At 39.4% G+C, this 20737-nt stretch overlaps 1 protein-coding gene across 1 annotated transcript in view; it reads right to left on the bottom strand.

Annotated features, from left to right (window-relative positions):
* The window catches only part of LOC111588111 (probable G-protein coupled receptor 158), an 83685-nt gene that overhangs the window by 52682 nt on the left and 10266 nt on the right, over positions 1–20737 (bottom strand). The window contains exon 2 of the mRNA XM_023298266.3: positions 18491–18596. Coding sequence (XP_023154034.2) covers positions 18491–18596 — 106 coding nt within the window. The remainder of the gene's footprint in view (positions 1–18490; positions 18597–20737) is intronic.

The raw sequence follows: 20737 nt of genomic DNA, 5'->3' as shown, positions 1-20737 counted from the left end.
ATAATAGTACTACTACTCCTACTGCTACTACAACTACTACTACGTCCAAACAATTACAGCAAATATTCGTATCTGCTTTGAGCGACATAATCCTTCAACGGTACTGACGTTTTCTCTGAAAATGTCATTTGCATGCGAGCTCTCTCTTTTTTTTTACATGTGCACACAGCAGAAATGGAAACCCCTGCTAGAATGCAACAAACTGAGCTGCAGTTCATCCACCGTCGCAGCAAATGTGTGTGTTTATTTGTGTGTCTCCTCTCTGAAGAGATAAGCATACCTGTGAAATTAAAGTCTACAAAACACAGGAACGCAGGGGCACTGATAAAGCATTTTTTTATTCCGCCTAAACTGAATTAATCTGGGTCTGAGCCAAGATATTTCTACCTCTCTTGACTGGAGGAAGCTGAAGACTCCCGGAGGACCTCTGAGACAAAAACTTTAAACATCTGCTGTAGTAAGACAGACAGATGGATAGACGGATGGATAATACAGCCACAAACGCACACCAGCGTTTGTTAGGACCTTATTTTCTGCTTACTCCAAAGGAAGTGGAGACTCATTAAGAGAAGCCATACCCAGGGACACTCAGGATGAAATATGAGGCTTATTTTAGGCCTTTATTGGGCCCTGTGCATTAAAATGGTTGCATTTATTAAACCTGTCTGTGATATCACTGTAGAACCTCCCTGCTGCACACGTTTGCCCTTTTTTGACAAGTCGGTGTATCACATAAAAACACATGTAAAAATCTGCTCACACAGAAACACAACAACAATGCTATTTATTTGTTGTTTTTTTTAAACCAACCTACCTCCCTCTTGTACCGACGCTCCTCTCAGATCTCACCCAGATCCCACAAGTATAATACAGAAAACAGGCCTGTCTCACAGGAGATTGACACGGACTATCAAAAGTAGATTAATGTCACCGAACACCTCCAAACTGCCTCACACGCACTCTGCTCCAGATGTCTTCAATCACCTTTTTTTTTTTTTATCCAGCGAAATCATACACACTCATGCAGCAACACACACTTTCAAGGCAAGGTACTTAACGGCGGCAAGGCCAGCCTCGTTTTTCCTGCGCCCCGGTGGAAGGGCTATGAAAGGAGCGTTTGACGTGTCTCAGTTTGATGGATCACCTTCATCAGACTGCAGCCTCAGAGTGAGAAAGTATTTCATAATTGCGTCGTACTTTGGATGCAGTCGGGGCGGCTTTTAATTCCACTTTTTTTCTCCCCTGTAACACTTGGCTGCCAGAGTTCAAGGTTGTTCTGTCAATCACTGAGAAAGACTTATTTGATAGAAAAGGAACCGCAAGACCTGATTTTTGGAATTACTCAGATCAGTGGGATTCATTGGGAATGGGACGTCTACGGTCACATCAGGCTCATCCATGTTTGTCAGTATTTTTGGTGGATTTCACTAAATATGTAGCTGGCTGTAGTCACAAATGTAAATGGTGGCAGCAGAATGTCGTAAAATAACACAAACAGGATTCACAATGGAGGAACTCTAGACTTTAGCTCAACTAGACCTGATGAATCAAGAGAGCTACTACTACTACTACTACTACTACAACAACTACTACTACAATTACTGTTACTGCTACTACTACTTCTTCTATTACTCCCACTACTCCTCCTATTACTCCTATGACTACTACTGCTACTACTACTACTTCTACTACTCCTACCACCACTACTGCAACTTCTCCTACTGCTACTACTCCTACTACTACTACTACTACTGCTGCTGCTCTTTTACTACTACTACTACTGCTATTCTACTGAAGTACTCTGAGATCAACCACAGAGTGAACTGGAGGTAAAACACTTGTGGACTTTTCTTCACATTATCTATAGATGAAGCTGTAAAGCTGGAAAACACTGATGTTGATAAAAATCGTAACCATTTTACTCTGTTTTTAAAGAATTACTCATTCTAGAGTGACTGCTGTGATTTACAGGGGAGTGTCTGCATAGAAAATGAAAATAATTGCAACAAAAAAGCTTAAAAACGACTTGACTTTTGAGAGCAAACTGTTTGGAACCTTTCTCACATGGTGGTAAATACATCTGATATAGTTGGGGGTTTTTTTGCTTTGGATGCCATTCAGACTTGGCTTTGCACTTTGTGGAACTGATTTAAATAATCTACTAATTAGTTTTGTTGCCTCTTGTAGCCGCCGTCGAACCTGTTTTTGGTCAACGTCATGCTTTCTCCAGCCAAAAACATTTCCATACAACTGATGTTGAATTTCTCGTTGCAACAAAACCTTCTTTTTCAGTGTTTCTCTGCTGTTCCCAACTCATTTTGCTGTGCACATTTGAAGCCTCGACTACTCTGTGTCTTTTAAATAATGTAAAAAAGAAGCCTTAAATCAGAGAAGATTATGTTCTACCAGACTCCTCTTGTAGATTCGTCATGGAAACGGAGAACTATGAGAGTTTTCTCTTTGTATCAAGGAGAGAAAAACTTGTAGAATAATGTGTTTGAGGTCATTTGCCTCTTTCCACATTGCGCTTCCTATAATGATTGTCACAATATCAGCGCTTCAATGATATATTGTGCAGCTCCAGTACGCTTATAGTCCACTTTTGGAATATCTGTGTTTCTATGAATTGCAGCTTCAACACTGCAGTTGAATTACACTACCGTTCAAAAGCTTGGAGTCACTTAGAAAGGCCCTTATTATTGAAAGAAAAGCATTTTTTTTTCAATGAAGATAACATTAAATGAATGATAAATCCAGTCTAGACATTGTTAATGTGGTAAATGATTGATATTAAATACGCATACTAGAAACTACACATTTCAGGGAACTGAAGAACTTTGTATGGTTAGTACTCTAATATTAAAATGGCAATCACAAAATCTACAGAGCTTGTGTAACCCTGTTGGTGCCTGCTAATCCGTCCAACAAACAAAACCACAAATTGTCACACAACCCTGACAGAAACACTACAAATCACTTGATAGACTCAATACCAAGTGTAAAACATACTTTACATGCAAGCAAATACAATTCCCTCACCCTGAAGTAGCCCGAAATCTGAAAATAAATTATCCGTAACTTTCACATCGAGAGCGCTCGTGTTTGGACTGCAGCCCGTGGTGCTACCTGTTTCAGTTTTCTCACCGTGCAATTTGATAAAAAGCCGTGAACACGACACCAAGACGGGAGTTGGCAAGAGAGAAAAGGAGGCAGCAAGAGGGAGAGGGAGAGCACTCAGTGTCCCTCAGAGATCTATAAATACACTGAAAGCATTAAACCCTAAAAGCATTACAATCACTCTGTCCCCTGGGTGGGGAAGCTGCCTGCTGTTGTTTCACAAGACTACCAACCACTGAAACACTGGATGTCTGAGGAGAGGAGACCTTGGAATTAAGCCTGTCTGGGATTTCTCCATCAATTTAAGAGGCCAAAAAACTGAGATATACAGCCAGTTATGGATTGGTGGCTTGTCGTGGTTACAGCGCTGCGACTGGGGATAAAGTCACCAGGAGGCCTGAGTTTAGAGCCGCTTTTCTCCTGAAAAGGACACTAGCCGAGGGGACTGAAATGATAAGTTCAGGACTGTGATTTCTATTCAGTTTAGTTACGGGCAGCTAACCATTCAAAAAAATGTTACCACCGATTGACTGTGCAGCCCGAGGAAATGTGTCAGGAGTGAAATGCAAGCCTCTCTTGGCATTTTAAGACTTATGAGATGAACCCTCAGCTTCCCTGCGCAGACATCTGGGTGGGTGGTCCCCAGCTCCCCGCCTGGACCCGACTGGGGAAGCCTCACTCAATTAAGATCCGACTGCTGCCGTCGAACCTGACAGGCTCTTGCATTTTGCCGTGGCAGCCGCCGAGCTGCAGGCTGCAGATTAGAGAGTTGAGTGGTGTTTTCTCTGTGGAGGATGAATCCTCCCCGACGACTGTCCCTCTCTGCTGTCACTCCTCATCCCTCCCCTCCTCCCAGACTCATCCTCCTCTCCATATGCATCCTCGTCCTTCCGCTATCCTTCCCCACTTCCAGCTATGCATAATTACCTTAATTAAAGATCAAAGACATGTGCAGAACTTGCCGGAATGTACTGCATGGGCGACCTAATGCCTTATTAAAAAAAGCTATAAATATTGTCAAATTCAAGATGTAGTATGACTCGAAAAAGTTTCAGGACACTCCAAAACTTAAGGCATGCACATTATTAATACCACCTCCATAGGCCAGTGGAGTTTGTGAGTCTTTCTAAGCAACCTTATCAGCAATATAGCAGGATGAAGACGGACATAAAGGTGAGACTGCACTGTAAAAAAAATAACTGTAAAAATACAGCCAGATCCGAACAGCAGTGGACTGTTTTCTAAAATAAAAACAAGAAGGCTGTTTACAGCAGACTGACGACAAAAACAAGACACGAACCAACACAAATGAGACACAAAATGACAAGAATGAGACACAAAACAACACCAAGAAGACAGAAAACAACTAAAACAAGACAGTAAATGACACAAACAAGACACAAACTAACATACAACAGAAAGTGAAACACAAAATGACAAACAAGCAACAAAAAGGGACACAAGACACAAACAAGACACAAAACAACATAGAACAACACAATTGAAGCACAAAATGACACAAGTCAAGAAATATGAGACACAAAACTGCAAAGACAAGACAGAACAACACAAAATGAGACAAAATAACAAATACAAGGAACAAAACAACACAAACAAAACACAAAATGACAGAAACAAACACAAAATGACACACATAACAACACAAATGAGACACAAAATTACACAAAACAACCAATACGAGACACAAGAAGACATAAACAAGACACAAAACAACATAGAACAACACAAATGAAACACAAAACAACATAAGTCAACAAACATGAGACACAAAACTGCAAAGACGAGACACAAATACACAAAAGGAGACAAAACAAATACGAGGAACAAAACAACACACAAAACACAAACAAAGCACGAAATGACAGAAATGGACACAAAATGACACACAAAACACAAACAAAGCACGAAATGACAGAAATGGACACAAAATGACACACAAAACAACCAATGCGAACACAAACAACCCAAATGAGACACAAAATTACACAAAACCACCATTACGAGACACAAGAGGACACAAACAAGACACAAAACAACACAAACAAAACACAAAATGGCAGAAACGGACACAAAATGACACACAAAACAACCCAAATGAGACACAAAATTACACAGCCAACACAAGACACAAAACTGGGTCACAAGACAACATACAACAACACAAATGAAACACAAAATGACACAAGTCAACAAATATGAGACCCAAAACTGCAAAGACAAGACACAACAACACAACATGAGGCAAAATAACAAATACGAGGAGCAAAACAACATACAAAGTAACACAAAATGACAGAAACGGACAGAAAATGACATACAAAACAACTCAAACGAGACACAAGAAGACACAAAAAAGACAAAAAACAGCACAGAACAACAAAAATGAAACACAAAATGGCACAAGTCAAGAAATATGAGACACAGACAAGATACAACAACACAAAACACACAAAACACCACAAACAAAACGCAAAATTACAGAAATGGACACAAAATGACACACAAAACAGCCAATACAAGATGCAAAACGATACAAATGACACACACGACACAAACAACACATGAAACGACAAAACAAAACACAAAACTGCAAATATGAGAGCAGTTACAGTATTAAACAGTAAATCTCACACTCTCCTGTAGTGCTGGAATCAATTATACAGTAACTAAGTTTAAATAAATACTATCGTAAAACTAAAAATACAGTAAAACACTGGAGCTGCAGGTATTTTAGTGCAATTTTACAAGAACATTTGTAACAGTGAGGGTGTGTGTGTGTTTCAACAGCATCAAGCCCACCCCGAGAAAAAGAAAAGGCTGACACATTGTGTTATAGATGCTTCAAAGGCTGAGGGGCATTTTCAGCCTAACGTGACCCCCACCAATGAATTAGACGGAGGGAAACAAAGACCAGACCATCTTCTCAGGAGGAAGGTGGCTGTGATGGCTATAGACCAAGCTGTGGATTGAGACAGATCATAGCCCACTGAGATGGGTTTCAGGCAACAACAAAGAAATGAGAATAAAAACTTGGAAAGCCATAAATGACCTGGCACACAACGGTGACGGATGACCCAGCCAAGACGAACCTGACTCTGGGGGAGGCAGCGATTCCTGTTGCCAAGGACATAGGAAACAGGGGATGCAGCTCATTGTGGCTCCCACGAGGGACAAAGAGGATTGAGTAAAGAAGTTTAAAAACACGGGGAAACTTCCTGCCTTCACTTTCAAACTTCCTCCTCAATCTGCAAACCTGAATTTAAAGTCTAAGTGGAGATAATCCCGACGATAATCAGACAGCCCATTATCAATCGACTAATGTCAGTTTTTTAGCTGCTGAAAGGTCACTAACAGATACTTGGTGCCAGTATATATGAAATGTAATGTTTTTACAGCATGTGATAGCAGAGAACCTGTCATTCATAACTAGGCTCTTCATTAATAAGGGTTACAATAACTGAATATGTAAAATAGAAATATATATATCTATAGATATATCTATAAATATATAGTTAATATATAATTGTGGGACTTTTTGTAACATAGCTGACAGGCATCATAGTTGACATTTTTGCTGTTTTCAGGCCTAAAATCAACATGGCTGCCTATAACCAAACACCACATGGCATTTTTTACAGAAAGATTATTCTAAAGTATTATACATAAAATTGAGTAAAATTGAAATTGAAAGATATTTATAAAGATACTGTAGTAAACCTGTTGACATGCGATAAATCCACTCGACTCACTCACTACTTTATAGTAAATAACTCAGAAAGCCTTGTAGTCTTGCCAGTCTTTTCTTCAGGAGGAAATGACATCATGTGGAGCAGGTCATGTGATCTGGAATTAACACACTTCCTTGAGAGGTGTTTTTGTAATGGGTAACTTAGTTGACAGTGATTTCTTGGACACAGATACAATTTGTTATTTTCCACATAAAATCTGATATATTGCCAGAAAAGAAATATCTGTCATGATTATCTCAATTTAATAAAAAGAATACAATAAGCTCATTTTATTATTGTTTAGCTAATTAGAAGGTGATTGTTATTAAATTGGGATGGTTATTTAGTTGACATTTTAGTGATATCCAGTCATTTTATATTAAGTGATTGTTTCCATAATAAGTAACTATGGAATTTGTAAAGACATGATCATAAAAAACATTAGTTTTTTACTTTCAATAAAAATGTATGCAAGATATATCCCATGGACTTCAAAAGTCCCTCAATTATATCTTGACCCAGGAGCAATTAAATTAGGATGATCTCCTCAGTTTTATTGTCCACTAAGGTCCAGATCTCAAGGCATTAAAAACAAAGAAAGCACTCAGAGAGCACAGTACTCTGCCAAGGCTGTTCATTCCCCCATATGGCATTGTCAGAAATGCAGCATATTTTTGTAGAAATGCAGCATTTTTTAAAATTAGTTACTGATGATCAGAAATCACAGTGACACAGAATGTGGCCATTTAATATAGATGTACCCACAAAAAAAAATGACCTTGTGCTGAGCAAAGGCGTGTGTTATGCATGTTATGTACGGATACCGAATCACGTGACCTAAATATGCAGCAGGTGGCGGGAATTGGTGGGACTCAGAAACAAACCCACAATTTAATCAATTGTTCCTGGTATCATTTCTGAGAAGTCTGCAGCAGTGGATTTGTAGCAGGATCACAGTCTTGTGATTGTCAGCAGGCAGCTGACGTTGCGTTCACTTGTTGTCATAGTTACAGTGACGCCATGCTACTATCTCACAATGATACAGAAATCTTGAACAAAACCGTGGATCCAGACTATAAGCCGCATCACTGCCAAAATCTAATGAGGTGGTCCTTGTGTCATTTCTGACCTTCCCTGAAAATTTCATCCAAATTCGTTAGTCCGTTTTTGAGTAATGTCGCTAACAGATAAACAGACAAACATACACCAATCGTCACATAACTCCGCCGCGTTCCTTGGTGGAGTAATAAAATCTTCTGAGTGGATTAGAAGGCAGCACATACACAACTATCAGTCAGTATGCACGTCTGCAAAGTCTTACAGTAGCTGCGTAGGTTCAATTCCACCCTGGGCCCTTTGTTTCACATCATATCTGCTCTCTCTCTTTTCTCATTTTGCTCTCCCTTTTTAGGTGTCTGTATTATAAAAAGGCAAAAAAAAAGCCCAACATAATCCAAAAAGAAACCCAAACCATCTCAAACTCCCACACAAGTTGTTTTTCGAGCAATAATGACGATTGTTATTCATACATTCAAATAAGTTGGTTTCTCAGGTAAAAAGTATCATTAATAAACAGAGTGTTCTGATTTGAAAAAACACAAGAACTGAAAAGATTACAGTTATTACTGCCAAATTGTAGTGAACCCAAACTGTGAAAACTCTGCGGGTTTATTTTAAATGGCATTGGCAAACGAGCCTCATGATTCACACAGTGTAAGCCATTTTAAAATGGTTCCTTAATATGTACAAAGAGTGTGTACACAGCATCTCTTTTTTACGTCTAAGATACTTACTGGATTACAACGTGCTGCATGAGCTTTCATTCTCTTTTTTTGTTTTTTAAAAAGAAGGTAAATATTAAGGAATTAAGATTCTAAGCAGTAAGACTCAGAAAGCCCCTGACTGTTTTATTCAAGAATTCAAAGATATGACAAATGCTTCTTTTTCATACAAAGTCAGTATTTAACACTAAAGTCTGAGCCTGCGTCTGTTGTTGATGGGATTTTCATATTAGTGTAACAGCGGTTCAGCAGTGGTGACTAATGAGATCAAAGCTGCTGATCAGCTTCATCAGAATGTGCCTCCCACCAGAATAGTTTTTGCTTTTTAAATCCCGCATTTGATAACTTAGACTGTGTGTTGCAGTCCATATATAAACATCTACAGAATATAACATGTAACTTGGATGCTTTCATACCATGGTATTTATATTTTCCAGAAGTCTATTAGTAGCTGTGCTTGCATTTAAAAAAAAAGTAAAATAAAAAAAATGTGAAAAAGGCATGTTTCCATTTTTTGCATCATAGTTTTGTCAGAAGGTGGCGCTATGGGCTACAGTATAAGGCCTGTAATAGAGCTCTGGAAATAGGCCTAAGTGGGCCAAACTACCATTTTCAAAGATTTAGTACATGTGGCACATTGTGTTGGTCCTCAGTGAAAAATGCATTAGTTTCACAATAAAGATTGTAAGTTTGCAAGATGATTTTGGCCTATTAATTTCCTGCATGTGACTCACAAGCACAAAATAAGACAAAGTGCCCCTCCATACTTTTTTCATTGTACTTTTACATTATTTTTTGTAATTTCTGTCCCTGTTTGCTTCATGCTACATAATTATTTGGTCAAGTTTAGGCACCAAAACTACTTGGTTAGGTCAAGGAAAAAGTCATACTTTGGTACAAAACATATACTACACACACAAAGCCTGCTGGGTGATGAGTTCCACCACAAAAATAGTCCCGAAAACCCCCAAATATCTCACAATTTTACATCCTTTTCTGTGAAAATAACAAGCTTTGCACCGTGGGCCAGCAGAGCTATTACACATTTTGGTGTGATGGGCTGGATTCATGCTTTGTTGTGTATGTTCCTGGCAGCCTCCTGCACAGAAAGCATTTTTTGTATATAGAGCTTAATGTAGCTTCGCCCCACTGTAAAGCTCGCTTCATTAAATTGAGGGATTATTTACCTTAGTTTGAACTTTTTTCCATGCAGCTTTGAATATAAATACTAATGTTTTGCTTGATGATGGAAAAAAAAAACTAAACACACGCATGCATTGTGGAATGTTGTACAGAAGTCTTCAAACATTTCAGCCCAGCTTTAGCTGCAGAGCTTCACGCTCCCCTGAGGAGAGGTGGAGAGCCTCTGGCACAACAAAACAGAAAAAGGAGAGTGAAACAGGAAAAGACAGAACAGAACAGGTTATTTGTTGTCTCCTCTGCTCCTCAAGTCACCCCTTTTTTTTTTGACAGCAATAAGGTAAGACTTGTAAGTGTCTGCTTCCCTGACAAATACAGTATGACATACCTTAGAAGAACCCGAAAAATCCTGCATAGTCTGTCCCTGAACATCCCTCTCTGCTAACAGGCTGTTGCAGTTTCTCATTCAGCTGGGTATCCCTTTCCCTACATACAGTATTTATATCGACTTTAAGACTCGTGAAGCTTCAATCCTCTGCTTTTCCTGCAATGTGCCAGAAACGATAAAGATACCGAAATACACACAGTGAGGCAGAGACAAATATTTATCCATGTCCCTGTTTTCACCCCTTTACGGTTTGATTTGGGTGTAGCAGGCCAGAGGAGGCCCACGTGTCCACCAGGTAATTATTTTTTTCAGGATTCACAGGCGTATACATCACTTTAAACAGTGGCTGAAATCACGGTGCTTCCTTTTGCAGCAGTGTTGCTCAGAATTGTGCTTCCCATGACTTAGTAATGGAAAACCAACAAGGAGGTTTTTTTTCACACCGAAAGAAGCTCCAACCTCACTTCGATTTATAACGAGGATGTCACAGTGGTTAAAGCAGTAGAGGAAGGGGATTTCTCAATTATAGCTCATCCAGTTCTTGCAATTATTCCATGTGTTGGGCCGCCTAAAAGCAAGATGATGACACGTTGACAGATGGAGGGATAATTTCAGACTTGTCTTCCTGCCCTCCACGGAGGAGCTGATTGGCTTCAAGAAAATGGAGACATGGATAAGGCTGTTAGAAAAGGCAAAACGGGAAACGAGACTACAAGAGAGATGAGGAGATAGGCAGAGATAGGGAGAAATCTGAGTCAAGCTGTGGAAAGAGTGTGGAAAAGAGAAAGAAAAGGAAAAGAGGAAGGGTATCTGATTGAGAAGGGGAAGCCGGGGGAGAGACAGAGGGGGTAACCCTCTTTGGCTGTCACAGCAGTTTACAGTCATTAGCAGAGCTCTGCCTTTGAAGCCCTTTATCTCCAGCAGCACGTTTCACAGGACAGGCAGAGAAAACACACACGGGCAGATATGCAAACATAGTACACACACCCACTGTCGACTTACATTTAAAAAAAATTAAAAAATACACACACACACACACACACACACACACACACACACAAAAGAACAAAACACACAAACCTACTTAGAGGCATCCAGTCACAAATCACCCACAACAATCATCCTCAAATCTTCATCTAATTATATAAGCAGTGGCTCCTTATGTAAGATGTTTCCCCTACGACTGACTATCCATAATGCATGAAGTCTTGTATTTGGTTCATGGTGACACATCCTGCCTTCCTCCACAGCCTCGCTGTATCTGGGCAGAGCTGGAAATCAACCAAAAAGATGGAAAACAGGAGCCAAAGTCAACCAGAAACAGAAGATTTTCAACCATACTTCACACTTAAAGGTGTGACTAGTGTTTCGTTAGCATTCCTCTTTAAAAAAAACAACAACTTTGTTTTAATGCAGAAATATGTTTTCAGTGATTTTAAGTAATAAGATCACAATGGATCCAATGTGGGGATGAGTCTACAGAGAATCGTTATAATTAAAGGGATGGGTAGAACAGATGCAAGGCGTGTAAAGTTTCTTACATCCTTTATTTTTAAATACTTAACGTTCAGGCAAATAAAAACAAAACAATCACGTAATTCATTTTGTAGAAGCAATAGAAGCAACACTTTATACAGTTCAAGGGTATTCACTCAGGAGAAACCTGAAAACAAGTAGTTTAGGCAATGGGAACGGATCAGTCGGAACGTTATCGAAATCTTATCCAGGCTGAGGGGTCTGGGAGACAGAAACAATATGGCCTCAAGTCCTTCAGAGAGTAGAAGAACCCCTGTGGCAGGTCATTCCAAGGAGCATATCCTGCTAATCCAAAGGGCTAAGAGCCACCGTAGTAACCAGAGCCTCCAGAACCAGATCCTCATGAACCTGTCTGACTTTTAATTATAAAAGAATAACAAGTTCCAGAACTGAGGAGCAGGAAGCCGATCCAGGAGACCCTGAGAATAGATTCCAGCAGTATGTTGAGCTGTGAAAAGAAGCCGAGGCCAGAGTTGAGCTCCAGCAGTTCTGTATTGGTGGTGTTAGTCGAAGTAGCTGACTTTTACTAAGATGTAACTGTCAGTGACGGTTGTTTGTTAGTGTTCATACCAACTAGGAGACATTATAGCTGTCAGAAATCACAACAAGAACAACAACCCTAAACTACAAACTGCAAACTAGCTCTGACCGACTACTGTTGTGCTACCTGCCTACCACCAAACGATGGGATGTCAAAGTTAGCAACTAATGCTAGCTGATTAACACAATAGAGCTATTAACAAGCTAAAAAGAAAAATTATTTTCTCCGTAGTTGGTGGAGACCAAAACTGAGCCAAAAGGGATTAAATTTGAATGTTGGTCAAAAACACCAATCCTAATTAGGGACGCAAATTTTAAACATTTCCCTTAACCAACGGTCAGCTTGTTAGCAATCAATAATTAATTAATTGTTTAAATGAATGAAATAAAGTGGATTTTTTTTCCTATATGCAGCTAAATAGCAATTGCACTGAACAATACAAACTTGTTTTAAAATCGCTCTTCAGTGATTGGCTTTGAAAAAATCCAAAGCACTGAACAGACACTAAGGTAAAAATCGTAGCTTAGCGTCAGCATGAGCCCCAGGTAGCTAGCTAAACCAGACACCTGCCAGACATTTTATTTCTAACTCCACAGTTAGCAGTTAGACATCGGGGATGTGACTCCATCTCAATAAACAGTTAGGGGTTCCACCTGGTGGTCCAACCAGGTACTACAGCATGTCCCTCATCAGTTTATACATTTTTAATCAGATAAGCTATTAACAGCAGTCCTAGGTTTGCGTGGCGTCTGCTTAATGTGCAAATGTGCAATGTTTGATTATAATTTTTGTGTACACAGCCTGTGCTGCTCCAAAATGGTCTGAAAAAAATTAAAAGTATTGTCTCATAAGCAACATATCAAGAATCTTTTTTGTCATTGTGTTTTAACAGTGAAATTTTGATTGGTGACTCCCAGCTATAGATAAAAGATAGAAAAAGGCACACTGTATTCAAATGAAATAAAAATCCTGAATATGAATGTGATTCAAAAGCAATCAAAGTTGATTAAGTTAGAGCTTGCACAGAATATCTGACATTACAGCTGTGATCGTTAACCTCTTATGGAATAACAGATATTAGCTAAGAGGGAAGTCCTTAAAGTTCTGTATGACTTTAAAGCTGACTGGCAAATATTTGTGAAATTATTGTGGTGATATTTTTTATAATTGCTTGCTGTGACTGGAGAGTCTAGTGCGGGGGATGTATTTCATGTACCAAAAACCTTTTCCATTAAAATTCAATACTTTTATTATTATTATTACTTTACTATAATTGACATATCCCTGGCATATATTTTCTCAAAAACCTCCTCAGGTTTCACTAAACAGCCATTTTCTTAAAACAAAACGAGGACATGTCACTAAAAACAGGCTTCTCTGCAGCATACAGAGTAAACAGAGGAGGAAAACTGCAGAGTGTTAACATAGAAGTTGTTCAGCTACAAACTGTCTGAACTATTACATCACAGTAACAATGAGAAGGGGAGTGTTGTGGTATTACCGTCTCTGCACACTCGGGAGAACACATGATGCTCCATCACATTACTAGAGACTGTCTCATCATTATGTTTCTCAGTGAGACGGCGCTTCAGGGCATGTTTGTACTGGATGGGGGAAGCAATGAGCCACACGCCGGCTTTCCATAGCCCATTTCCCCAAAAAATGTATTTAGTGAGATTTAGAAATTAACTGTTGTTTAATGGGGATATTGAGACAAAAAAACAACATTTTTCTTACTTGGCCAGTATTATGTCTGTGTTATGCTGAGATACTATTTTAGCAGCCAAGCCGTTTTTCCTGGAAGCTTTCGACTGCTCTGCTTTCAAAGCTTTGATTTGAACGAGAAAATTGAGGTAAAGTCCCAAAAGAACTACACCAAATTATGGGTAATGGGCTGGCTGAACAGCAGCAATAAGCAATTGATCACATCAAGCAAGAACAAGCCAGGAAAAGAAATGAAAAGAGTAAAGCACTTAGAGAGAATTGGCGCAAAATGACAAATGGCAAGGGTGAAAGAGAAACAAGACGCCGAATATTTCACATTCAGAATTTATAACATGTATAAACCACTGTGACAGATTGAGACAAATACAATGTTTATCAATCCTATTCACTTTCATTCACAGAATATTAACTCAAAGGCTTCTATTTCAACTTGCTCAGCAGCATAAAAGCCATGCCTTCCAGCTTGCTGTTGGAAAACATTTGCTCTAGATTCTCTTTCCTTATTGAGATTATAACAGCTGTGGATCACTTTCATTCATACTGTGATATGACTCTCGTATATCTTCATGTAACACTTTAAACTGACAGTGTGGAGATTTAATAGCAGCCATTAGACGACTTTTATGCTGCAAAGCTTTGCACTGAGCATTCAGTGGAAACAGCAAATGTTGCAGCAACATGCTAACATGCTAAGCTAACACAGTGACCAAGCTAAATATTAAACTGGTTAAACATGACTTTGTTAGCATTAGGTGCCTTCAAATGGGGTTGTGTTTACTGTGCTGATGAGAAAAGGATATTGCTATTTCACGCAAAGACAGCTGCCGGCATGACTGTCTATCGTGCTATGGCTTTATGATCTAAAATGTGTCCTGGTGTCTTTGCATCCCCATAGAAGGAGCTAAACTGTCCTCATTTTAAAATCCTCAAAGACTGACCATCTAACCACAGAGAACAGCTGTAATGTGTCTAAATAAATATTGCCAAAAAAGTCCATTCCAGTTATTGATCTCACAAAACGCTAAGATGGATGACATTGTTCCAAACCCTGCGGTGTCTCATAATCAGTAATGTAATGAACTTCTGTTAATTCTGTACCATTTTTCAGCGACTTAATTCTTACTCCCTTCGGTCCGACATTTCAAACAGCGAGAGACAAATAACTCGGCTGATTCAGGGCGGCACTGAATCATCATCGGATACCGTTTGGCTAAATATGGTGTGAGAAGGAAATGAATCAGAGGAGAAGAGCAATGAGTGGTAGGGTCTGTTAATCAGTCAGGTTAATCAAGAGCATTTAGAAAGGAAATGTTTTCACAGCGAGTAGAAGTAAAACTTACCATTGACATATACACACAGGACACATAGAGATCAGGTTACGGATTTTGAGGACATGGTCAGACATGGACAGCCTCACAAGGCCTTGGTCGCTAAAAGGCTGCCTCTGCTCACCCCTTTGATGATATTAGAAAGACAACACACACTCACCACCACAGAGCTACAACACCATCAGCAGCATCATTCAGATTTCACCTAACAGCAGCTGAGAGAGGTGCTTATAAAAATGGAACAATGCAAAGAAAACAGCGCTGCAGATCAAAACGAGCACGGAGACCTCCTGCGTCTCCTCTGTAGTCATGACAGACCGAGAGGCGGGAGGCACACAGACAAAGAGCATGGTCAATTATTCATCTCATCTTGCTGCAATCCATTACACTGCATTTATTATACATCATATGGCCAGCAACATGCCATGCACGCCTGAGCAGCCTCTCTCTCCCCTGCTGGAGTCGGAGAGACTCCCCCTGCAAAGCATCACATAAAACGAACGCACTGGTGCTGACATGAGCGAGGCGGCAAACGCACAGGCGAATCCACTCGCATGCAAACAGCACGCAGACGTTCTAACAGGCACAAATACAGAAATATCTCCGTGCTCTCGTCTTTCCATCACCCCCAGAAAGTGACAAAACATGATCTATGTCTGCTGCCGGTTCCATCACAGCGGTCACACAGATAAAAACATTATGCAGTAGATGAGACACGTGTCATCGACAAGTTTCAACATCGCAGGCAATAACCCGGCAGGACATCTTAGTCTGCAGGCACTGAACTAGTGCAGTGTAGTTTGTGTTTGTTTTCTCATACATTTTGCCATTCAATAATGATACCAATTGTGCGGTGGCTCTATGGATTGCATGCTGTTCAAGATTTCAGTGCAGACTGAAATATCTCAACAAATACTGGATTCGCACTGGGGTGTGGACATGCATGCTTGTTTTAGTGGATTCCTTAATTCTTCTTTGAGCACCAGCACTTTTGTTTGTTTTTCAGTGAAACTACTGGATGGATTGGAGGACAAAAATGAAGCATGCAGCCAAGAAAACATTTCTGCTGGACCTGAAGAGAAAAATCTTTATCGATCAAAACGTTGCACAGCAGTTATCAATAATATAATGTGGGGGCGAAGCAGTGTGCAGACATTGTTTTTTTCTTACAGCTGGATGGATTACCATAAAATCTGGTGTGAACAAATACCTGCAAAACTAGAGATATTCCCATCAGTCATGGTTGTACTTTGTGGAGTTAATTAGCAAATACCAGTATACTAAAACAGCGTGGTGTCATAAACAGGCATCGGAATAATACGCCACATCACTTAGCATCCTTACCCTAACCTGGACCAGTGAAAAGCTTAAAAAGTGTAAACATGACATGCAAAATGTGCACCAAGTGACATGCAATTCCAAGATGTCATATTAGCTAATGTGGTAAACTATGCTAAACAGTATCCTTGCTAAACATAAGCATGTTAGCATTGCTACTGTGAGTATGCTACCGGTATTGACTGTATATAGAGATGGACAAACTCTTCATGACGCCACCTATACAATAGGTTGCCAGTGGAGCAATTTAGAAGCTCCTCCTAACTCCCGGTTAATAAAAAAGAAAAAAAGGTGCAGAGGTGGTGTGAGCGGTACCCATTTGTCAATCAAAGTAGCCAATCCTTTAATTAAACATAATTTCAAGACTTAATACAATTGAAACAGGTTATTTAACTGCCTTTTTGTACCATAAACGTGCCTGTAATTATTTTTTTTTGGTGTGATTAAGTTGGGTATTTTAACATGTGGTTCTATGGGGATTGATTCTCCTTGAATCCAGCCTCTAGTGGTCATTTGAGGAATTGCAGTTTTTAGCACTCGTTTTAGTTTAATTTTCTAGGCCAAGAAGTCTAGCCCAAAAAATTCTAACTATAGCTGAGGTTGATGAGAAAATCAATAAACCTGAAGGTATTTCAAGCAAAGTTATTTAAATATATTTAAATCAAAAGATTTTGACCCCAAGAGAAACATTTCAAATTTACCTAGCAACTTTAAATATTAAGATCAAGACCCTGCAATGTTATTTCTTCTGCAAATTTCCCAGTGATGAATGTGCTAGATGGAAGGTTCGGGCATCTACTCTATAGTCGTGGAGACGCTTCACTAAAAACCAAAAATGTCAGCCTTGAGGTGGTGCTAGAGGAAAAGTAAGGGGACCAGAATCAAAACAAGAATCCCTATATGAACTTTCATATTTTGTAATCCATGCAGTAGTTCTTCTGATATCTCAGTGTAGACCAAAATAGTGGACATTAAGGGCCACTGGCTGCATTTGAAACACTGATTTAGCCAAAATGTAGTATGCTGGATGCAGAATGCAAAAAAAGCAAGAGCTGTCATACTATTCCCAGAAAATGGGTAAATTAAAAAAAAAAACAGTAAAGAGGTGAAGTGTGAGTGGTACCCATTTGTCAATCGAAGTAGCCACACCTTTAATTATACATAATTTGAAGACTCAATACAATTTAAACAGGTTATTTATACAAAAATGTACCCCGCTCACAGTAATCATGAGCACGGGTTTTAGCTATAGAGACCAAAACTGCCTTTTTGTCCCATAAATGTACCTGCAAATATGTTTATTTGTGCCCTAAAGTTGGGCATTTTAACATGTGGCTCTATGGGGTTTGACTCTCTTTGAATCCAGCCTCAAGTGGTCGTTTGAGGAACTGCAGTTTTTAGCACAAGAAGTTGTCACTTGGCTGCCAGCATGACTGTAGACTCTTTGAAACTATTAAAACTTCCATCTTTTACAGGTTTCAGTAGATTTTACTCAGCAGTTTTGGTCGGCTTTGCTGATGCTCTCCACCACAGGTCAAAGACACTCTATAGAGGAGTGCGGTAACGAGACGAGATGGTGAGAAACACTAATGAAAGCAGGAAAGCCTCTAATCAAAAGCCTCTTTCAAGCCAATGTTGTCTTTTAAATGCACCTTTTAAACTTGACTGCAGCATTCAAGTGGATTTAAGGACACAGTGAATAGAGCAGATTGCGTGTGAATGCAGAAATAGTTGAATAGAGCAGGGAAATTCATTGATTTACACACAGCAGATGAGCAAATGAGAATGAGAGTATTTCTTTTAGTGCTGATTGTGTAATGAAGACATCACAGTAGAAGTGGACTTACTTCCATACTGGTGAGATTACAGCGATGAGTCCCAGCAAACCAGCCACTGTTGGAGCACTGGTCAATGTCCACGTCCTGCAGGTTCACATCCACACGAACAACACCTCTGTTAGAGTGGAAGAAGGGAGGCAAGAGGAGAGAAAATAGATGTTAATGCCATGGGAATACAGAAATTAGAAGAGGAAGGAAAGAAGTAAGAGACAAGACAAAATTGAAGGACAGAAGTGTTGTAGAAGTGAAATTAAGGTAGGAAAGGGGAAAAGAGGTGGACTGGAGGAGGATGCAGAGGTAGAGAGGCCAGAATGAGTGAGAAGAAAATTAAAAAGAAGAAGAAGAAAAGAAATGAGGTCAAAAGCACAAGAAGCAGGAGCATGGAGAGCGATAATCGAGAGGAATGAGTGAAATAGATTGAAAATGGAGAAGAAATTAAGAGTGATGCGGGTGAGTAATAAAGAAGATGGAGAGAGGAAGATAAAGGTGATGAGAGACAGAAGGATGGTTGGAGTTTTTATATGGGATCAATAAGAAATAATCCTAGTATAAATTACTGCACTGTTGTTTTTCCTGCCATGAAAGAATCATTTTTACATTTGTATCCCTATTAAGTCCTCCTTAAGATGTGCTTTCTGTATGTTCTAATTTGGATGCTGTTGACTCTGAAAGCTGTTGTGGATGTTTGCCGATTTTCGCCTGGCATCTTTTTGTCAGGTCTGCTTTGCTTTGACTGATTGGTCTCATCATTTGCCTTACCAGTTCTGCTCGCTACATATACTGTGTTTGTGTTGTTTCATTTTCTGGTTCCTAAGCTTGAGACGTATCAAAAGCAAGCAACTTTTGTTCCACTCAATCCTGTCTGGCTTCTTCCTTCTCAATAAATCCCCTGCAAAGACCAAAACAAACAATGTGCTGGCTTGTAGCCCACTGGTTCCTACTGAGCACATAAATCTCTAAAGCCGAGTCACAAACATGACAATGACTGAATGTTAACATGCTGATGTTTAGCAGGGTAACTGTTTACTGAATTTAGCTGGTGGCATGCTAAAATTTGCTAATTAGCACTGAATACATAGTAGAGCAGGCAGCGAGCATTTAAGGCTGATGAAAATATCATCGGTTTTCATATGGAGCTATCGAATGACCGGATAATAAAAAATCAAATATCACCAGAGACTGTAGCTTCTGCAGTTTATAGCACATTTAAAGTAAATACTGCATTAGTTGATTATTTTCAGATGAACATTTTTCCCATTTTTTGCTGTACTGAGCTTTTCAGGTGGCAGCAGGCTGGGATATCAGGGATCAAAATAAACTGTGATGCTCATGTTCATCATTATGAGAGAACTTGTGAGCCAGGACATTATTGTGGTTCATTTATGTGTTTTGGACATTAACATTATTATCTGTTTTTGGTGTTCTCGTGCACTGTAAAACATTTTTGACCGAAAATAAGGAGTTGAAGAAGATGCACAGGACGCACTGTAGTAGGCCACTAGCTGGTCACATGACAGCACTTTAGCTTCAGTCCGGTAGAAACGTCGGACCAACATGGCGGCTTGGTTGCAAACTTTCTCTTATTTTACACAAACACTTCAGCAAAAAGTATTTCTGAAAGCGCTTGAGGTGAGAAATGAGCTGTGCAGTTGCTGGATCTGTCCTCATTTTAGTTCAACGATGGCTAGTTTAGAGGTTTTACAAATTTTTCGCGACACGTTGGACGCTGCTGCCCACATCGAATTTGCATAAAGTAGAAGTCGAGTCTACTTTATACAAATGAGCTCCAGGGAGACACACTGTAACACAGTTCGAAATGCTGCAACGCATCTAGCATACAACACAGTGCGTTTCACATAGACAATGAATGGGATGCAAGAAATTGATGATCCTGTGGACATGTTAGCTATGACAGTCCTGGGACCAGCAAATGGTGTAACCATCCCATAATAGACCACTTTTCAACACACTGAAAGTGCATGAGTTTCCAAAAAGTTTTAAAATGTTGAATAGAATCACTATAATTGCATTTTGACACATTACACATCTGTGAATGTAGTAGCCAGATGAAAAATGCTAAAAAATCGATATGAAACAAACATTTTTGCTATTTAAGTTCACGTATATGCCTATTTATCGATTCAGTCATCAACCTAAATTTATTTGAATTGAAAAACTTTGCTTATTGTGTCAAATATTTGGCAATAATACGATGAATCGCGAATAATTAATTACAAAGTCTCTAATTAATTAATT

Source organism: Amphiprion ocellaris, chromosome 10 (genome assembly GCF_022539595.1).
Source record: "Amphiprion ocellaris isolate individual 3 ecotype Okinawa chromosome 10, ASM2253959v1, whole genome shotgun sequence".
NCBI lineage: Eukaryota > Metazoa > Chordata > Actinopteri > Pomacentridae > Amphiprion > Amphiprion ocellaris.
Note: the sequence above shows the minus strand (reverse complement) of the source record. Positions and strands in the feature narration are given on the sequence as shown.